The sequence below is a fragment of the Diabrotica virgifera genome, chromosome 4 (assembly GCF_917563875.1).
Source record: "Diabrotica virgifera virgifera chromosome 4, PGI_DIABVI_V3a".
Lineage (NCBI taxonomy): Eukaryota > Metazoa > Arthropoda > Insecta > Coleoptera > Chrysomelidae > Diabrotica > Diabrotica virgifera.
Genome location: NC_065446.1, coordinates 186,954,644 through 186,975,722, shown reverse-complemented (window position 1 = coordinate 186,975,722; position 21,079 = coordinate 186,954,644). Strand labels below are relative to the sequence as shown.

The window sequence follows — 21,079 nt, the reverse complement described above, 5'->3', positions numbered from 1 at the left end:
TACATAGATAAGTACTAGTTACACTACTGTATTATTGACGTAAAAAGACCTAAACCAATTTACATATACTGATTATGTAGGTACATATATGATATACATATTGGCATAGTATGTAATAAAACTACATATTGGCCTAGTATGTAAAACTACACATTGGCATAGTATGTAAATAATATTATTACGTATATTCGGTAACACTTATTTCGGAGCTTCGTCTGGAAGTCGCAATAGATTTATATTGGAAAACAAACAAAAATATAAAACCAAATGAAAGAATAAAAGAAGAGAAGCAATTAAAAAATATGTGATTTATTATCTGGTCAAAGGTTTTTTCTTAGAGTTATTTTATTTAAACCGCCGCTTTAATGTCCAATTTACACTAGTCCGTGACGCACCACAAGAGGGCAATGTTACTCTTTAAATTTCACTAATTTACACATGAACCAAGGATGTTTCTTTACTATTAAAAGACCTGATTAATAATAAGTGTTTGCGAAGCATTTATCTTTTAAACTATTAGCTAGACACACAATAATTATATAAAATACGCTAGAGTTGAAAACCTCAAACAATAAATTCGTCGACAGGTCGAATACTAACAGATAATTTTACACTACAAATACGCAAGAGTTGAAAACTCTAAGACAAGAAATGCATCCAGCTACACTGGCTTACCAGTTTATACTACGAAACTAATACGCGAGAATTGAAAACTCTAACCAATAAGCGTCCATTTATGATGTCCTACAATTCCACACTAACTACGTGACTAGATTCAAATTATCACTAAATCGCCTCTCAGGTGTCAGGGGAAATTTCTTAGAAATTTCTATTAGGTAGCTGAAACCACCTTTTGAACAGTGGCGGCCGGTGAGGTAGTGCCATGGAGCCATGGCACTACCTTATTTTTATACAGAAACATTTTTTTTATCTTTAAACCGTTTTAATGCCCGTTCATTTTTTGTGCGTATTTCTTTTCTCTTTATAAATTATATAAAATCTGGCAACTGTGCAGTGTAGTACAACCCTCGCCACTCACAGTGGAAGGATTGATCGCATCGCGCCCCGTGCCGAAAGCTTAGATGGCTCAGCTGAAAAGAGAAAGATTTTACGGGCATTCTATGTAAGTGACAGAGATAGAGCTATATTGCACTTTTCATACACGTTTAAATGCAACTATTCGTGCCTGGCTCGACAAAGTCGACAAGGAAGATATAATATTTTTTACTATGAATGCTCCTCATAGTGAATAGTGGATCGTAGATCCAAATAATTCTCGTACAGGGTAGTACATTATATTTTCGAGTTTTTTTACGCGCTCGCTCGCTCGTTTTTGTATTTATAATTATTATATTTTTAATGATTGAACTTTTAATTATAAACTATTATATTTTTAAGTAATTTAAAATTTTTTAATTTTTAATAAAACCCGAGTTAAATTCAGCTTATCGTGATAGTCTAATTAAACACAATGAACAAGAAGTGGATAAAGAATCGATATGTTTTGAATCCAATTAAAAATTATATCTATATGGTTTTGTGGAGCTTTTGAGTTAGTTTTGAGAAATCACGACGAAAAGGAAAATTCAGAAAATAGAGACATCTTTATGGAACTGTTCAATGTTAGCCGAATTAGACAACGACTTAGGTTCATATTCAAAGTTCCAAATCTTTAAAAGCATGTACCTCAAAACAACACAAAATAAACTCCTTCAGTGCATCTTAGATGTTTATAACGAGAAAATAAGGAAAGAAATTGAAAATTATCTTTGTGTTGCAGTGATTGCCGATGAAACGGCAGACGTCGCGTCGCTGGTGAATTTCAGTTAGTTACAGTTGTCCGATATTTGTGTAAAGGGCGATAAGTTGAGAGATTTTGGAGATTTTACTTGTTGGACGGACATGATGTCAAATCAATCACTGAATGCATTTTAAATGTTTAAATTTCTTGACACCCCAGAAATGGTATTATACCTATATAGTGTAAAAGTATCCATACCTATTTTTTTTTAATTTCTATTTTATACCTTTTTTGACGAAATCGTGAACCAGTCACTAAAAATTTAGGCAGCCGCCCGAATTCTGGCACTACCTACTTAAAGTGATACGAGCCGCCACTGCTTTTGAATACTTGCTAGAAGGAATTTTCTATGTACAAGTTTTCAATGGTTAACAAACATCTTTTGAATACATTAAACCAGTGCTTTGTGTGGAATTTGTTCTGGACAGTCAATCGGTAGATTTTATGAAAGTAGATATTATTAATTTACTAGCAGTGGCGTAGCAACACTTAAATAAATTTCTGTAAGATTTCTGTAAGATGTTGATAAAAGGACATCGCACACATCTTATGGAAAATATAATGTCACTCAAATTCAATAAAATTTATACGAATAGATACGTTTTAAATTAACGGTCAAATCTTATCATTGCGCCAACTCTATATTTTCAATAATAAGAGCAGAAATTGATATAAATAAATCTGAAATCAAATGGGTACGTACATAAGTTAGAGAGAGAAAAAATATTTTAAAATACCCAAATCGTCGGTACTCCATAAATCAGCGGATTAGTTTCACTAATCCGCTTAGGCCCAGCGGGGTTTAAGCTCCTTTTAAATAGCACCCAGAGCAATAGTGACACTTTTACTGACTCCAAAAATGTGATTTCGATAAATTTTAATTGCAATTTGCGCCGTAATTAATCATAATTAAGTGTTGGCGCAATGATAAGATTTGACCGTTAATTTAAAACGAATCTATTCGTATAAATTTTATTGAATTTGAGTGACATGTCCTTTTCCTACAGTCCCTAACAACACAAAACATTCCAGGAATGTACTATCAAAGTTCTATTAATGTTTGAATGTCCTGGACATTCAAAGAACATTCGGTGAACATCTGATTAAGTTATTCGTGGAATGTTACCACAAGACATTCTATGAACATACTACCAATGTCGTATATTTTAAGAGAGGCCATTTACTATTCAATTTGCATTCATTTTCAAATTTGGCGCGTGTGTATATTATGTATTTAGGCAATCCAAACCACGTGACTTCTGGTTGGTTGGCATACAACAAAAAGTTACAGATTACAGAGGTTATGTTTGTAATACCATTTCATTTCATTGTTTATCGTCTTATTTTGTCTATTTTGGATTCATTTGGATTTCGTTTGCTGTATTTTGTGAACTTTATAAACTTTACCACACTGCAAAGAGATTATTTAAAGAAATTATTATTGGAAACTCCAGATGTTTGCAGAAAGATAGGGGAAACAATGTTTATGTACTGTTCATTTTTTTTGATATTTATCGATATTGATAAATTTTGCAAGCAATAACATTATTTCTTTTATTGTTTTAGATATTTATTGAAGCTGAAAATAATTGGGGATTTAGATCCATATACAATTCAGTCAGAATTGGATTTTACCATAAAGTGCATTCCACCAAATTACTATTATAGATATTATAGATCCATTATAAATAGTTGATTATATCTGGTGGAGTCTCACAGTTACTACTCTAAGCAGCAGATGAAAGCATACAAAAGCCTTCAGGCACATAAATATTTTACAGCTGGATTTGTTTTAAAGTTGGAAGTCACAAGCAACAATTTCGTAAGTACCTACAAGAATATTGAGGAAATCCAGCTCCTCGATACGACTGGGCAAACTAGAAGATTGAAGAGGACAAAGCCTTTTGAACTAGTTTGAGTGATATGTGATAGTGAAAAGCAGAGCATAATGCTTGTGTGCCTGTGTATGTTAGAATAGTGCAGTTAGAAAAGCAGGCATAGTGCTTGTGTGCCTGTTAGATTAGATATGGGGTAAGCTCTTCATTTTAAGGAAACAGTAGTAATTTACGTTAAATTAAAATTTCTCATTGGTCAGAGTTATGACCAGATTGTAATTGTAATGTACAATTCAATACAATGAATCGTCATCGTAGTAATGATTATGGAAAAAAATATATAAGATTTTGTGCAATAAAAATGTTTATATTTATCAAGGATGTATTATTTGGTACGGCCACATATACTTCTGGTATATCATCGGTGATGTGACAATACCTCCTATCTGCTTTTTCGTGAATTTTGTCGGAGATGAAAAACTTGTTTGGGCCACCTCCTGTTTTCATATATTTTTTGACTTGTTTTGTAGTAAATTCAACTATCTATTTAATACAAAACAAGTCAAAACTTACGTATGAAAACAGGAGGTGACCTTAAAAAATGTTTTTCGTCTCCTGCAAAACTCATGAAAAAACATACAGGAGGTATTGTCACATCACTGACGATATATTTCAGAGAATGTCTAAAAAATATAATTTGAATGTCCTAAGAACATTCGTAGACATTCATGGAATGTTTCAAGACATTCATGGAATGTTTCAACAAGACATTCAGTCTAAAAAATATACTGTGAATGTTCAAAGAACATTCGTAGACATTCATGGAATATTCCAACAAGACATTCAAGGAATGTTTAAAATGCTGACACAGCACTTTCCTGGGACTTTCCAGGGACGTTCGTGTGCATTTGGGGACATTCTAGGAATGTTTTCAATGTCCTGTGTGTACCTTCTAGGAACATTCCTGGAATGTTTTTTGTTATTAGGGGTGGTGCTTCTTGAATTTAACAACCTGCGTATATGCTCTTTTATAAATGTATATTATGTGCTTAATCTAATTACGTACATATATATCTCTTTCCGACAGACACCATTTAATAATCTGTATTTTATTTGTTATTTGCTTTATCTAATTATAGTATTAATTTTTTGGGTTTCCTTAATTAAACACATTAGGTAGATAATAATCCAATTCTTGAATTGAAATTTAAAAACCAATTATCACAAACTAAATTTGTGTAAGAATGACATCCTATAGACCTTGACATTACACTCCTTGTCCTATTATATAACGTATTTTGGATTTTCTCATTAGTTATGATGGGTTATGGTTAACGCAAATTGTCCTAAGAATACGGACTAAATAATATTAGTTTGGAAGTTTAAATCACAATCCATTTTATCAATGTCTATTCCAAAATTATTCCAAATCCATTGTTATTGGTATGATTCTTTCTTGTTTACCTCATAGTAATAATGCTGTACGGTTCCTCTTCTTGACGGTTCTTGTTCCCCCCTTATCTTTCTGTATAACTAAGCTATCAACTGTCGTGGATTGTTTGCATTTATTTGCTTTCTCACTTAAGTACTTTTTGTTTTCTTTATTCGTCGTCTGCGGTCTTATAAACTGTTAAAGTCGCAGATTAAGGATGTATGGTATGTTAAACAGTAAATGGTTAAGATCAATTAGTTACCACTATAAACATCCTGGATTAAAAGGAAATCGGTTAAAGGAATATCCCGGTTTAAATAATATAAATTTGAGGTCCCAAAAAGTTTTTACTAGGCTTATATGATCGATTATTAGAATATCCCTGTTATAGGAATACTTTTTCTTGGCACGACGGCTATTCCAATAAGAGGGTTCGACTGTAGTATAAAAGGCCCGGTTTCAGGTAAAATTTAAATAGGTTTTCTGGTAAAATTTGTCAATCTTCATTTCTTAATGTTGATTTAATTGCGTACAGTCCAAACTCATTATAATTTCATTAATACAGATTAGGCTTATATTGACGAAACTGTACCGCTAAAAGGGTTTTTCGAATTCGATTGTAGTGCGCGACGGGGTTGCTATTTAATCACCTTTTAAGTGGTTTTCAGGTATTTATATAATAAGTTTCTGGAACTGAAAACCAACCAGTATTAAAATAGGATTTCTTGATAAAATTTGTTAGTCTTTATGTATCACGGGAAGTGTTAAGTAGTATTAATCATTTTATTCATTACGTTTTCTATCATTATGTGGCGTCCGTGGGATAGTAATAATGAGGCTTCTTCTAGTGTTCCGGTAAAGAAGAAACATTTATCTGTAGATGCAAAGCAAATTGTAAAAACTATATACAGTACCTTACTTAAAATAGGACTTGACACAACTTCCGCTACGAGTGAAATATGCGATTTGACGAAAATACCTCTGACCACAGTAAAAAGAATTACATCAAACCCCATAGAAACAAGAAAAAAATGTAAAGATTTCAGTTCCACCAAATGTATGGACGAAGCCGATAAGGACTTGATACGTTGAAAAGTCTATACCATGTACGAAGAGCAACGCATACCTACATTAAGAGCTCTGAAGCAACGGCTCAATGTTGACGAAACCCAAATAAGCTGTAGCCTCACCAGCTTATGGACAATTTTGAAAGGTATGGGCTTTCGATATCGTATAATTGACAAAAGACAAGTAATTATGGAATCTCATAGATTACAAAAATGGCGTTACGAGTGTATAACTTCGATAAAAAAATTCCGTTCTGAAAATCGTCCGATAATTTACCTCGACGAGACATGGTTTGACACACATTCAACGCCACCTAAAGGATTTGCCGATCCGTCCGGTAAATGTAAGACAAAAGCTCCGTCAAATAAAAAGGGTAAAGAATAACGATTTTATGCCGTTTAAGATGCCGTTATGATGAATATATGTCTTATAAAAAATAAATATAGATTTGCATGAAATGTGTCACTAGTACATTTAGCAGGCTCTTTGGTAAGATCTTAAAAAAAATAATTGAGCAAGAATACGAACCTCCTGAAATTGAACAGCAAGCAGGTTTAGAGCTGGAAGATCTTGCGTAGACCACATATTTACCCTAACACAACTTAATAAAAAGAAAGTTGCAAGAAGCCAGGAAATACATCTTTTATTTGTGGATCTCGCAAAAGTCTATGACACGAACCCTGTGAGAAAGTTGTGGCCGTCTCTTGAACGATCTTCCTTAAATAACACGATCATCGCCGCAGTCAAACAATTATACAATAAAGCAACATCAACAATCAAACTAAACAACATCGTATCAGAAGAATTTCCAGTAACAAAAGGATTACGACAAGGATGCTGCCTCTCCCCAAGACTATTTAAGATCTATTTAAATGAAGCACTAAAACACTAGAGGCGATCTTGTTCAGGGATGGGAATCCAACTTGACGATGATACAACGTTGTATACTCTACATTTCGCGGATGACCAATAGGGTGGGCCGAAAAAACTTTTTTTTTATTTTAAAAGACGCTATAGCAAAAAAGGTGCGTTTTTATGTAAAAAAAATAATTAACAAAAAATTTACGTAAAAAAAAACTTTTTAGCCGGGCCCAGGGGCCCTTCAAGGGGCTATTTTTTTAATATTATTTTTTTTAGGGGCGCTACTGAAAAAAACCATTGTTTTAACCTCCTTATTACCCAAAAAAATATTATACAAAAAAAAATATTTTAAGCCGGGCCCATGACGAATTTTCTAAGCTGATAATATCAGTCCGCTCTCTAATATGATCTGCCTATTATTTTAAGGTCGTTGAACTATGCGTAGTCGGACCAACGCCTTTGGTTTAAGTTTAATTTAGTTCCCTGCGAGTCTTTGTCTAATGCGGACTGTTGTTGCGGAGTGCAAATCGTTTAAAAGTAGTTGTTTTGACTGTTTTTGTGGACTTTTAGTTGTTTTTTGTACGTTTTTAGTGTTTTTGTGGACATATAAATTCTAATTGTGATTAGAACGTGACATAAAGTTATAATGCCAAACACTTTAGTAAAAACTCGTGCTAGTGCCACGTGCCCAATATTTGGCAATTCAAAAGACATTCTGCCAAATGCATCTCAGCTTCCGACGTACGAGGATGTGATGAAATGTTATTTGGAGGTTCGATTAGAGTTAAAAGGCGACGGTAGTAAGCAACCGCCAAGTGCTACAGTTGCCAAGATTGTTGCGAATAAAGTAGAGCATGTGTGGAAACGTGCTTCTCTACCTATAATAACTCATGAAAGAATAATTAAACTAATTTTGAATTATAATAAAAAATATCAAAACATTTTTAAACCCATAAAAGGAAAAATTTCAAAGTTTTTGCAAGCTAAGTTAGATACGTTTCTAGGAGAGTCGAAAAAGCTTTTTGATATATCAACTTGTAAGTGTCTCGTTTTGGAAACTTGCTGTTGCGAAAAAAATAGGAAGATTCCGAAAATAGAATGGCCCTTCTTACAAGACCAAAGATCTGAGAGAAAAATGCAATTTGGAGGGATTGACCAACTTGTGACAAAACAGATACAAAAAAAAGAAGAAAGAAAATACAACATCTTGAAAAGAAAGAAAGAAACCGAAGAGCCAATTCCAAGTACAAGTGGCCTTACAAATGCAAATACTACTAGGCAATACATCATGAATATAAACCAAAGTTCTAATGAAAGTTCAAGCGAGGAGGAATACCAATGTCCAGTTTCAGCAAAACAAGAATCCCATCCTCAAGTATCAGTGTCGAAACCCAAACAAATGCGACTTAGCTTAGCCAACACTGCCAGAATAGCAGATCAGACTGGAACTTCTAACAGGGCTGTAGCTAAAATTGTTAATGCCGTGTTGGAAGACTTTAATCTAATTTCAACAAGTGAACAAACGAACGTAATAGATAAAAATAAAATAAGACGAGAATTACGTAAAAGTCGACAAAAACTACAACAAAATCAGGAAAACAAGACTATTGTAGGTCTATATTTTGATGGGCGAAAGGACCAAACTCTTTCTATGGTAAATAATAAAAAAAATCTTCAACAAGAAGAACACATTTCAATTATAAAAGAACCTGGTAGTATATATTTCGCACATATATCTACAAAAGGAGCTTCTACTGCAGTGAATATAAAAAATGAACTTTTAAAATGTTTAGATAATTATCAGACGGATATAAGTTTTTTGTCTCTAATCGGTTGCGATGGAACAAATGTAAATACGGGATGGAAGGGAGGCATAATTCGTCTTATGGAAACTCATATCGGAAGACCCCTTCAGTGGAGTATATGTCTCCTCCATACAAATGAATTGCCTTTACGTCATCTTCTTCAAAATTTAGATGGCGAAACCAAGGGACCTTATAGTTTTTCAGGGCCAGTGGGTTCCCAACTGAAAGACTGCCAACAAATGCCAGTAAAAAATTTAAAATTATAGACACGGAGCTTCCAGAAGTAACAGCAGATATTCTAAGTACTGACCAACAATATCTGTACAACATTTGTTCTGCTATTAAAAATGGACATTTTTCTGAAAGTTTGGCAAATAAAGATCCTGGAAAGTTATCCCATGCTCGCTGGCTTACTACAGCCAACAGGATACTACGACTATGTGTAGCCACCGAAAAACCCATATCAAACCTAGTTATTTTATCTGAATTTATTATGAAAGTTTATGCCCCTGTTTGGTTTAATGTTAAAACACGACCACTGATCTATGATGGAGCACGACATTTATGGAAAGCCATTAGTCTTTCCAGAACTTTTCCACCTAAAGTTACCAAAATAGTGAACAAAGTCTTTGCCGACAATGGATATTTTGCTCATCCTGAAAACTTACTCTTAGCTATGCTAACCGACCCAAGGCCTCATATAAAGGAATTGGCTGTAAGGAGGATAAAAAAATGCAGAATGCACCCAAGTAATGAAGTGAGAGTCTTTAGGGTACCTTTAATCAACTTAGCCGCTGAGGATTACATAGATTTAATAGACTGGCAAAAAACAGTGATTTCAGAACCACCTTTGACAGTTTCTTTAAAAAATGAAGATTTATATAATTTTTTAAAAGGCAAATTTGTGTTTGATAAATTCCCATGTCACACTCAGGCAGTGGAACGCTGTGTGAAGTTGGTGACTGAGGCCTCCACTAAAGTATGTGGCGATGAGTCCAGAGACGGATACGTTCGACTAAAGTTAGAAGGTCGACAAATGTTACCCATTTTCGATAACAAGTCGCAATATTTTGAAAAACGGAATGTCACCTAAATTTAAAAATATATGGGTGGGAGGGTCCCCAATTGGGAGGAACTCCAGGTGCAGATAGCATAGGATTAAGGGACGTGGTGGTCGGATGATTGCGAGAGACGGAAGCTGATGCGTGATGACGAGCGACTGAGAATCGGGCAAAAGAAGGACATCGGGGAGAAGTCATGCCCTAACGTGCGATTCCACCCTGATGCCCTAGTATGAGAGGGGTGGGGTTTAGCTGGTCCCGGCCACATCGGAGTTACGGAGGGCAGGGAGGTCCGATTTAGGGCCAAACTGGTCGACGTGACACTGATGAGGTTTCAGCTCAGGAACCCAGCACTGTTGGAAATGTTTACCTCCGACGTCTGTTTGCAGATTCCCCACCTAGTGATGAAAAAAAAAAAAAAAAGGTGCAGATACCTCCGCGTGGTGGGTTCTGGGTTGATTAGTATATTTTTATATAAAAAATTATACTAATCAAGCGAAAGACTGCACATTTATACAAATATGTTAATTTATGGTATATATTGAATTTTTAAAAATTTGTTTTGGTTCATGGGGCCGGTTAAAATGCTTTCTATTTTCTTTAATTTTTTTCTAGTAACATTACTGATTAAATAAAAAAGATTTTAAGGTAGCGCCCCTAATTTTTTTGGAAAAAAAATTTTGACCCCTATAGTGGCCCCTGGGCTCGGTTAAATATTTTTTTAAAAAATTCAAATTTTCTACCTGCATGAGTAATATCCATATGCACCTTTTCCAAACTAGCGCCCTTTATTTTTTGCGACTTTTAAAAAATTTGCCATTTTCGGCCCACCCTAATGACCAAGTCGTAGTAGCAGCGGATAAGGAAGATTTAGGATTCATGACGGGACGGTTATTAAAAACATATGAAGAGTGCGGCTTTCTATAAATAGGAACAAAACGCAATACGTATGCAGCGGGACTGAAGTAGAAAATCTAATAATTAACGAACAAGAGACAATCAAGAACTGTGAGGAATATGTGGGGAAACCACAATCAACAAGAGTGGGCGCACCAAAGAGAAGGATCTTGAAAGTAAAAAGGGTGATTGGATGCCTAAACCCGATGCTATGGTCAAAAGAACTATCTAATCAAAGAAAACATCTCATCTTTAACTCCATCTTTAAAAGTATAGTGCTCCATGGATACGAAACATGGCAACTTACTAAATCCCTGGAACGACGCCTACTTTCATTGGAAATGGACTTCTGGAGAAGATCGGCTAGACAATCAAGACTTGAAAGAATACAAAATGACCAAATCAGAAATATAATGGGAGTCAAGTCAACCATCATAGGCGAAATTCAAAGGAGACAACTGATCTGGTAAGGTCATGTAGAAAGAATGGACGAAGAAAGACTGCCAAAACAAATTCTAAAATGGACGCTAAGGGAAATAAGGAAGAGAGGAAGGCCGAAACAATCATGACTAGGCGGCATCCAGAAGTCAATATCGGAAATAAATCTTCACCCTGGCGAATGGAACGACCGACACGTAGCTGGAAACTGAGAACCGGAAGGCGAAGATCGCTATAAAGAACCGGGATAATAATAATAAATGAAATGTTACGATTATATATCATTATTATCATTATATGATTAAAAACGATTTAAATTCACCAAATAAAATAACGTATGTATTGTACGTGCATTAAAAAATTATTAAAAATTTAAAGACGAAACAATAGAGAAATAAAAAAAGAATAAAAAAAGTCACAGCTATGAATTATACAATACAAGAATCGAAAAGTACGAATACTGATGATCTGACCCACTTTGCATAAAACAGGATATACAGTGCGTCCACAAAATAATGCATAAATTCATTATTAGCTAAATAAACAACACTATAAGAAATTCCAGAAACAGGTCGATTTCTATTTTTAAATTACAATTTTTTGGCATATATATCATGCTAGTGAAGTAGTCGATGATTTTTTTAAATAATAATAGGGATCACGTGATAGGTCATTTGAAATGTTAATTAATTCTCTATCCAGTAATATAAACACAAACATAATTATTTAAACAAAGTGTCCAAAAATAAAAGTAAAAGGTTTTTTTAATAATTAAATTAACTGTCACAAAAAGAAGAATGTATGTAATTTATTTACTTTTAAATAAATTTACAAAATTTTTTAAACAATTATGTTAATTTTTTTTATTATTAATGTTTATATTAGTGAATAGAGATTTGAATACTCTTTCAAATGAGCTATCACATGGCCCCTATTCCCATTTAAAAAATCATCGATTACGTCATCACACCCAGATGTATGACGTCACTAATATGATGTATATTATGCAGAAAATTCGTAATTTAAAAGTAAAAATCTACCTGCATCGGAAATTTCTAATAATGTTGTTTATTTAGCTAATAATGAATTTATGCGTTATTTTATGGACGCACTGTGGCATGTTTTTTTAAATTAGTTATAAATAATAAAATATAATACGTAAGTATAAGGAAATATATTGTCAAGTATTTCAGACATGCCAAACGACGAAAATTATTATTTTAGAAATAGTTTTCGTACTCTCCATAACAGATTACATAATAAACTTACCCAGTATTTTAAAATTGGAAATTCCATTTTTCAACAATTTTGTGGCCGCTGCAATACCGGAAGCACCTGCTCCAATAATAAGAATACTTGGCGTATTCGACATAGTTCTTAAACTTGAAATTGTATGTAGAAAATATCGAAAGAAAAAGAAATGTTGGACTACCTTAATATGGATTGTAATAATACCGTAATAATAATATAATTAAACCGTAATAATACCGTAATATGGAAAAAAATTGTCAAATTTACGATTAGAAAATCACTTTTATATTGATAAGATTAACTAATTGGCAGGAGCGTACGAAAATTTTTTTTTATTTTTAAAATCTATTACATATTGTTATTAGTAAATATAAAAAAACCGAATATATCTGATACCTATCTGTTGTCTGATAGTGATAAGTAACCTCCTTCACCGATTAGGGTGTTGTGATTTAAAAAAAAAACCGTTCTAGAAAGTATGTTAGACTTACTTATATATTTATAACTTTCTCCCTAGAGATTGAAAGAGCATTTTCAGGAGATATTCCCATGGATAATGCAGATGAGATTGTTTAAAACCCGCAGAATATAGATTTGCATATATCTTGAGAGACACCTTTCAAAACGGAGATAATAATAGCCATAAAATTTCTAAGAAACAACAATTACACTGGAATCGATAACATTGCTGCCGCCTTAATACTAAAATTTGATCCGCATCTAACTGCTGAATAGGATGGAACGAAAAAGGCCAAAAAAATAAAAGAAAAGTAAAATTCTTATGGCTATCGTTTAAAAGTTGTGTCAGGTGATGTAAACAATTGGTGCGAGAGCATTTTGAAATAAAAAAATATCTTGAGGTTCCATATTGGATTTGAAAAATGAAAAAAAAAATTGTTTTTGTCGAAAAAATCAATATGGCTCTGATCAAATTTCAATGATCGTGTTTTACCAACTAAGTGTGACATTCTAAAGTGCTTTATCTTTATTCGTAATGAACTTTCGTTGACAAATAATAATAAAGAACCATCTATCGCCCACGTCTTGAATGACGTTGCAACGAAAGTAGAACAAATATGAATAAAAGCTTCTATTCCAATATCGCATAAGTGCATTCAAGATATGATTAAAAATATTTATACAGAGTATCAAAATCTAAAGCGATAGGTACACAAAAACTCAGCAAGCATCTGATTCATAAATAGAAAAGATTTGCCAGTTTCGAAAGGAGTGTAAAAGGTTATTGAATATCGCGGCTTGCAAGTGCAACATGACTGGAACTGTGTGTGTACTTGTGATAAAAGCAAGAAAGTACCACAAAATGAGCGACTTTTGCTTTAAGATCAACGATCCTGTCGAAACATGGCAATTGGACAAGTGGATATTGCAGCATCTGCGGCAATAAGGAAGAAAATGGAAAGAACCATGAAGGCAAAGGCAAGTTCTCAAAAATATATTACTGACGAAATTGTCCTTAAAGCATGTACCGTTGATCCCTCTAATCCTTCCATAACTAGCAGCTTGTCTGACTCAAATTCTTCTGATGCAGATGATCATGAAGGAGAATTCATTGCTCCTTTGTCAACAGTTAGAGTCCAACCATCTACGTCAAAAATACTGCGGCAATTCAATGGCTAGTATGCTTATTTCATTGCAATGAGATACCTCTACATCATTTAATTCAACAGTTAGATGGACCAGTAGACCACTTGGTTTTTCAGGGCCAATAGGGAAACTTCTGGAACTCTGTGAAGAGAAGGCTGTTGTCGATTTTGTCGCAATAGAAAACAACCTAGCAATACTATTAAAAACAAAAGACCTTAGTACTGAGCAGAAATAGGTACTTGTACCAAATCAGTCAAGCAGTTGCTGCGGGAAAATGTCCTAATGATTTGAGCCTTAAAAAACCTGGGAAAATATCACACACAAGGTGTCTGACAGTTGATAATTGGTTGGTTCGATTGTATGTTGTAACTGAATGTCCCAGCGGAAACAGCGAAACAATTAATTATGTTAGTAAGTTTCATCCAAAAAGTGTATGCACCAGTTTGGTTTTATATAAAACTGTATCCTAGCTGTACTGATGGTTCAAAACATTTATGGCGAATGATCCATTATTCACGATTTCTACCAGTTTACCAAAGAAAAATTGTCGATGCAGTTATCCAAAGGAATGCTTATTTTGTCCATCCCGAAAATGTATTACTCGGTATGATGAAATATGAACGAAAACATATACGGGAGCTAGGACTACGCAGAGTGCCGAAAGCTAGAGAAAGTCAGGAAGAAAAAAAGATCCGGAGATTCAAAATACAAACATTAAATTTTAGTGCTGCAGATTATAATGAATTCATTTCTATTTCTGGATTCAAAGTTACGGCTCCTCCTTTGCTAAAACATATGTCCAATGAAGATGTAAGGGATATGATTGATTCTGGGAATTACAACAACGTAGAGGTCTTAAATTGCCCTTGTCATACAAAATCCGTGGAAAGAACTGTTAAGTTAGTAATTGAAGCATCAGCTGCTGTTTGTGGACCAGAATCAAGGGATGGCTTTATTCGTTGAAGGTTGCAGTCTAGAAATATTATACCGTGTTTTAACACAAAGTCAGACTACCAATCTTAAAATGTATATTCTATCATAAAACAATTATTTAGGTTCAAAGAACTGATCAAAAATAAATTTTTAAAATTTTATTTTTTTTTGTTATTCCCAAAAATTTAAATTTAATATGGAACATGAAGATAGGGTACAATAAAAAAAAGATTTCTTACAGTTTTATTATACATCAAAACACAACTTTTTCGCACTAGCCCCATAAAAAATAATGACTTCGACTTTTTCGTTCCACCCTACTGCTGAACCGTTAGTCCCCATAATCCGAGAGGTGTGGGAACAAACTGCATTCTAGCGAGCTGGAAAAGGGGAACATTATTAAGCTTAAAAAAGGGCAACCTCACACTCTGCAAAAATTGAAGATAAATAACCTTTCTTAACGCTATAAATAATATTTTCACGATAAACATACTAAAAATATTAACAGACAAAGTTGAATTTCGAGCTATACAAGAAGGGTTTACACCAGAATCCTCCCGCATGGACTGAAAATCCACTCTAAATAGGTTTGAAAATTAATATTAATAAAACCTAATCCATGACAATAAATGCAATAAACAACATACTATTTACTATTAACAACATGCAGATCGAAAATATTGAAAATTTCACTTCGTATCTTGGAAGTGTCTTATCAGAAAGCGGAGGTACAGAAGACAATATTCTTATGAGGTTACGAAAACTCAAAAAGCATTCAGCATGCTGAACCCTGTTTGGAGGCTGACCCGTGTATACTATGTACTAAGACAAATATCTGAATATTGTTTTCACCCAATTTTGAAAAGATGTGAAAAGTTTGAATTAACCACGTCCGTCTGTCCGTGTGTCTATCTGTCTGTCTGTCTCTCTGTCTGTCTGTAATCACAACTCCTCAGTCAATATACCAGGTAAAATGACAAATGAGGTGTCAAATGAAAGCTTATAATCCATGGATGTTACTAAAGGTGAGATATTTGACCTAGGCTGTCTATTTTTCGGTCCGTCCGACCGCGAATATAACTCCTCCGTCATTATACCAGGTAGAATGACAAATGAGGTGTCAAATGAAAGCTTATAATCCAAGGATGGTAGAAAAGGTGATAAATTTGATCTAGGCTGTCTGTCCGTCGGCCTGTCCGACCGCGAATATATCTTCTCCGTCATTATACCATGTAGAGACAAATGAGGTGTCAAATGAAAGCTTATAATCCAAGGATGATACTAAAAGTGAGATATTTGACCTAAGCTGTATGTACGTCGGTCCGTCCGACCGCCAATATAACTACTCCGTCATTATACCAGGTAGAATTACAAATGAGGTGTCAAATGAAAGCATATAATCCAAGGATGTTACTAAATGTGAGAAATTTTACCTAGGCTGTCTGTTTGTCTGTCCGTCCTACCGCGAATATAACTCCTCCGTCATTATACCAGGTAGAATGACAAATGAGGTGTCAAATGAAAGCTTATAATCCAAGGATGGTACAAAAGGTGATAAATTTGACTTAGGCTGTCTGTCCGTCGGTCTGTCCGACCGCGAATAAATCTTCTCCGTCAATATACCAGGTAGAGGCAAATGAGATGTCAAAATAATGAAAGCTTATAATCCAAGGATGGTACTAAAGCTGAGATATTTGACCCAAGCTCTATGTACGTCGGTCCGTCCGACCGCGAATATAACTACTCCGTCATTAAACCAGGTAGAATGACAAATGAGGTGTCAAATGAAAGCATATAATCCAAGGATGGTACTAAAGGTAGGATATTTGACCTAGGCTGTCTGTCTGTCGGTCCGTCCGACCGCGAATATAACACCTCCGTCATTATACCAGGTAGAATGACAAATGAGGTGTCAAATGAAAGCCTATAATGCAAGGATGGTACTAAATGTGCGAAATTTTACCTAGGCTGTCTGTTAGTGTGTCCATCCTACCGCGAATAGAATTCCTCCGTCATTATACCAGGTAGAATGACAAATGAGGTGTCAAATGAAAGATTATAATGCAAGGTTGGTATGTACCAGCTGTGAGAAATCTGACCTAGGCTGTCTGTCCGTCCGACTGCGAATATATCTCCTCGGTCACTATACCAGTTAGAATAACAATTTAGGTGTCGAATGAAAGCTTATAATCCAAGGATGGTACTAAATATGCGAAATTTGACCTAGGACTTCAGGTTTTAGAAATGCGACCAGAAGTACTGTTTAGAGTCAACGGAATATTACACGTGATATATTATTTGACGCTACTTTGCCAGAAGAGAACAAATATATACTTACTTCCGGTTTTATGACTGTCTGTTCATCTGTCTTTCCGTCCGCGAATAGAACTCCACCATTATTAATACAGATATAATGACAAATGAGGTGTCGAATGAAAGCTTATAACCCAAGGATGGTACTAAAGATAAGAGATTTGACATCGGACTTCCGGTTTTGTTGTTGCAACCGTATGAACTGTTCTAAAGTCACCGAAATAGTATAAGCGATATATCATTCGACGGGCCTTAGCAAGATGAGAAAAAATTTTGGTTTTTGTTTCTATATCATTTCCGCTTAAAAAGTTCTAGAAATGCCGTAATAGAACATGTAACACATCAATCGAAGCGTATTGAAAAGTTGAATTTTAATCTTCCGTTCCTGTTTTAAAGTAATTTATATTTAAACAATGATGACCCATAGTTTAGTCAAAATGGCTCAAAATTAGTAAAATCGTATATCTTCTTCTTCTTCAGGTGCCATCTCCGCTACGGAGGTTAGCAATCATCATAGCTATTTTAATTTTTGAGTCAGTAGCTCTAAATAGTTGTTTCGAGCTGCATCCAAACCACTCTCTCAGGTTCTTCAACCATGAAATTCGTCTTCTTCCGATGCTTCTTCTGCCATCTATCTTTCCCTGCATTATGAGTCGTAGGATGCCATACTTCTCGCCCCGCATCTCATATCCGAGATACTGTAGCTTCTTTTCTTTAATTGTAAGTTCAACTTCCTTCTCTTTACCTATTCTTCTCAGTACTTCATTGTTTGTAACTCTATCTACCCAGGAAACCCTCATAATTTTTCTATAGATCCACATTTCAAAGGCGTTAAGTCGTCTCATTGTCTCTACATTTAACGTACATGATTCCACTCCATAGTATAGAACACTGTAGACGTAGCATTTTGTTAGGCATACTTTAAGAGCTAATGTTAAATCTTTGCTACATAGGACCTTTTTCATTTTTATAAAATTAGAACCTGCTTTTTCGATTCTGACTTTTATTTCTGCAGTGTAGTCATTATTTTCTGTTATAAGTGTTCCTAGGTAAGTGTACTTTTTTACTTTTTCGATCTTCTGGCCCTCTACTAACAAGATTTCGTTAGTATTATGGTTGTTTTTACTAATTTTCATAAACTTCGTCTTTTTGATATTGAGAGAGAGTCCGTACTCCCTACTACACCTTACTATTTTACTCATGAGTCTTTGCAGGTCTTGTAAACTATCGGCTATTATTACTGTATCATCTGCATCATCTGCAATCTGTAAAATCGTATATAGATCGACGCAAAGTTACACGAGGCGTTCAAATATCGACTTCCAGTTCTACTTTCGATTACTTTGGGTGAAAACCTAGGACTTACGAACTCCAATTACTTGTTACCGTCAGTACTACCTCTACGTATGTGAAACCTGGAAAGTGACAAATCTCGTTACAGACAAATTGCAGGTCTTTGTTAATAAATACCTACACGGAATCTTTCATATTTTCTGCCCTAACATCATCACAAAGGAAGATCTACTGCAATAGGGAACTTGCACATAATGTTCAGTTTTGTATAAAAATGAGATTTCCAAAATTTCACGCTTCAAAAACTCATAATAACTTAGAAGTACAAATTTAAAGTCTTCGGTATTTTAAAATAGGTCAAACGGCCCGTGATGTCACTTATTTTAACTATATGGTTCTGTATATGGTTATAATTAGGTATATTCTTCTTCTTCTTCTTTAGTTTATTGGCCTCCACCTATTTTGGTATACCTCGTCGCGAAATAAAGGAAAAATATTTATATTCTATTAACATTTATCGTATGTCATTGTAATAATATATACCAGTTTGTTGACATTGGAGTCTGATATAGTTATTGAAGGAAAGGAAAGAAGGTTTACTACGGAAAATAATACCATTTTGTAAAAGTACAGTTTTCTATGAATAGTTCAAACGATCAAAACACTTGTAACGTCAAATAAATGTATTTTCTACTGACGTTTATAACGTCTAATTTAAAATTCTGTTTACTTTGTTGGAAAAATGTAAATGTACAAACGAGTGACGTCACGAAGCGTTTTAGGCCACCTGTTTTAATTTGAATTTTTAATCGCTTTTGGGGGCCAAACGAAAGACCTACAACATTTTTTTTATCTTTGATACATGTTTTAAATTATGTGCTGTTGTGATTTATAACATTTTTTTCGAATTTAAAAATTTATGCAAGTTCCCTATTGACTGAACAAAAAAGGGTATTAAATGAAATTAAAGTCCAAAAAGTGGGATTGGATCGGTCTAACACTCCGAAAAAATAGCTCCAGTATTGCCAAGACTGCCCTAGAGTAGAATATCCAAGAAAAAGAAAAAGTAGTCGCCCAACACAAACTTGGAAAATATCCATCATGGACGAGATAAGAGGTCAAATAAAGTCGTGGAAAGTGAAGGCATAGGGCAAAATAGAACTTGATGACGCGTATTCACTCAAGTTTTATGCTCTACTTAGGAGACCAAGAACCTTAAACAATTTTGTGGCCGCTGCAATACCGGAAGCACCTGCTCCAAAAATAAGAACTTGGCTTATTCAACACAGTTCTTAACAAGGGAGTAGCCGCGCTCACTTCTGTAACGTGAATAGTCGCGTGTTAAATTTGATCTTACAATACGAATTTAAATACGAATTTACAACAAATTTTTATTTTATAGTATTTTTATTTACTTTCTATGTTAGAAATATTATTTCTAACAATTATTAAAGCTAATTGGCTCTTATCACTATCACAGCCATAAATTCCACAAAAAGAAGAAGAAAAAAATACCTACGTATTACTACACCCATTCTCGAGGCACTTACGAAATTTTTTCAAAACTGCAAAATTCCTTATCAAGTTATCGCGAAAAAGGATAAAATGTGAGATTCTATCTAACGGCGCGATTACTCGCGGGTTAAATTTTAAATTGTATTTAGAAAATACTGACAGAAAAAGAAATGCTAATCTACTGTAATATGGAATATTGGAAAAAAATTGTCAAACTTACAATTGGAAAATCACTTGTATATTGATGAGAATAACTAATTAACAGGAGCGTACGAAAAATATTTTTATTTTTAAAACGTATTAGTACCTACTATGAAAAATAAAAACAATAAAAATAGCAAAAATAAAAAATACAATGCAACAATCCGGACTATTTATGTTTCATGAAACTTAAAGCATTTAACACAGTCATATTAAATAAAGTTATCCATTTATTCAGAATAAATAATATCGAAAATATCTACCAGAACAATACAATACAAGTAAAAGTAGAAGAAAAACTAACTGACGCAATTGAAGCTGGCAAAAAAAAAAGAATTCAGTGAGTCCTCTATTTTTCAACCTGATTATGAATGCAATAATAAAAAAATAATAACTAAAAAGTAGTGAGAAAAATATCCTCATATAATCTGTTATGCAGACAATGCAATACTGATCTCTAAAAGTGGAGATAATTTCCAACGTATGCTCCAATAATTTAATGTAACGTCCAGAAAATTTAAAATAATAATTTCCCCAAAAAGACAAAATGCGTGGTTAAAACAGCAAATCTTTTAAGGTGTAAATTATAAATGAATGGTTAGATAATAGAACAAGTGGCGGGATTTAAATATCTAGGCATCACATTTTCTAGCTACCGAAAGCTCAAAACAAGTGAAAGCTTAAGTGAATAGACCAAACAGACTCGCAGGTTGCCCGAATGAAACAATATGGAGTAATAAAAATATCGGAAAATACGAAAGTACTACGTT

The 21,079-nt window shown here is 34.1% G+C and overlaps 1 protein-coding gene across 1 annotated transcript in view; it reads right to left on the bottom strand.

The window, feature by feature from the left end:
• Positions 1 to 21,079, bottom strand: part of LOC126883763 (uncharacterized) — a 256,685-nt gene that overhangs the window by 73,201 nt on the left and 162,405 nt on the right. Inside the window, exon 8 of the mRNA XM_050649427.1 lies at positions 12,468 to 12,659. Within this exon, the coding sequence (XP_050505384.1) occupies positions 12,468 to 12,659 (192 nt within the window). The remainder of the gene's footprint in view (positions 1 to 12,467; positions 12,660 to 21,079) is intronic.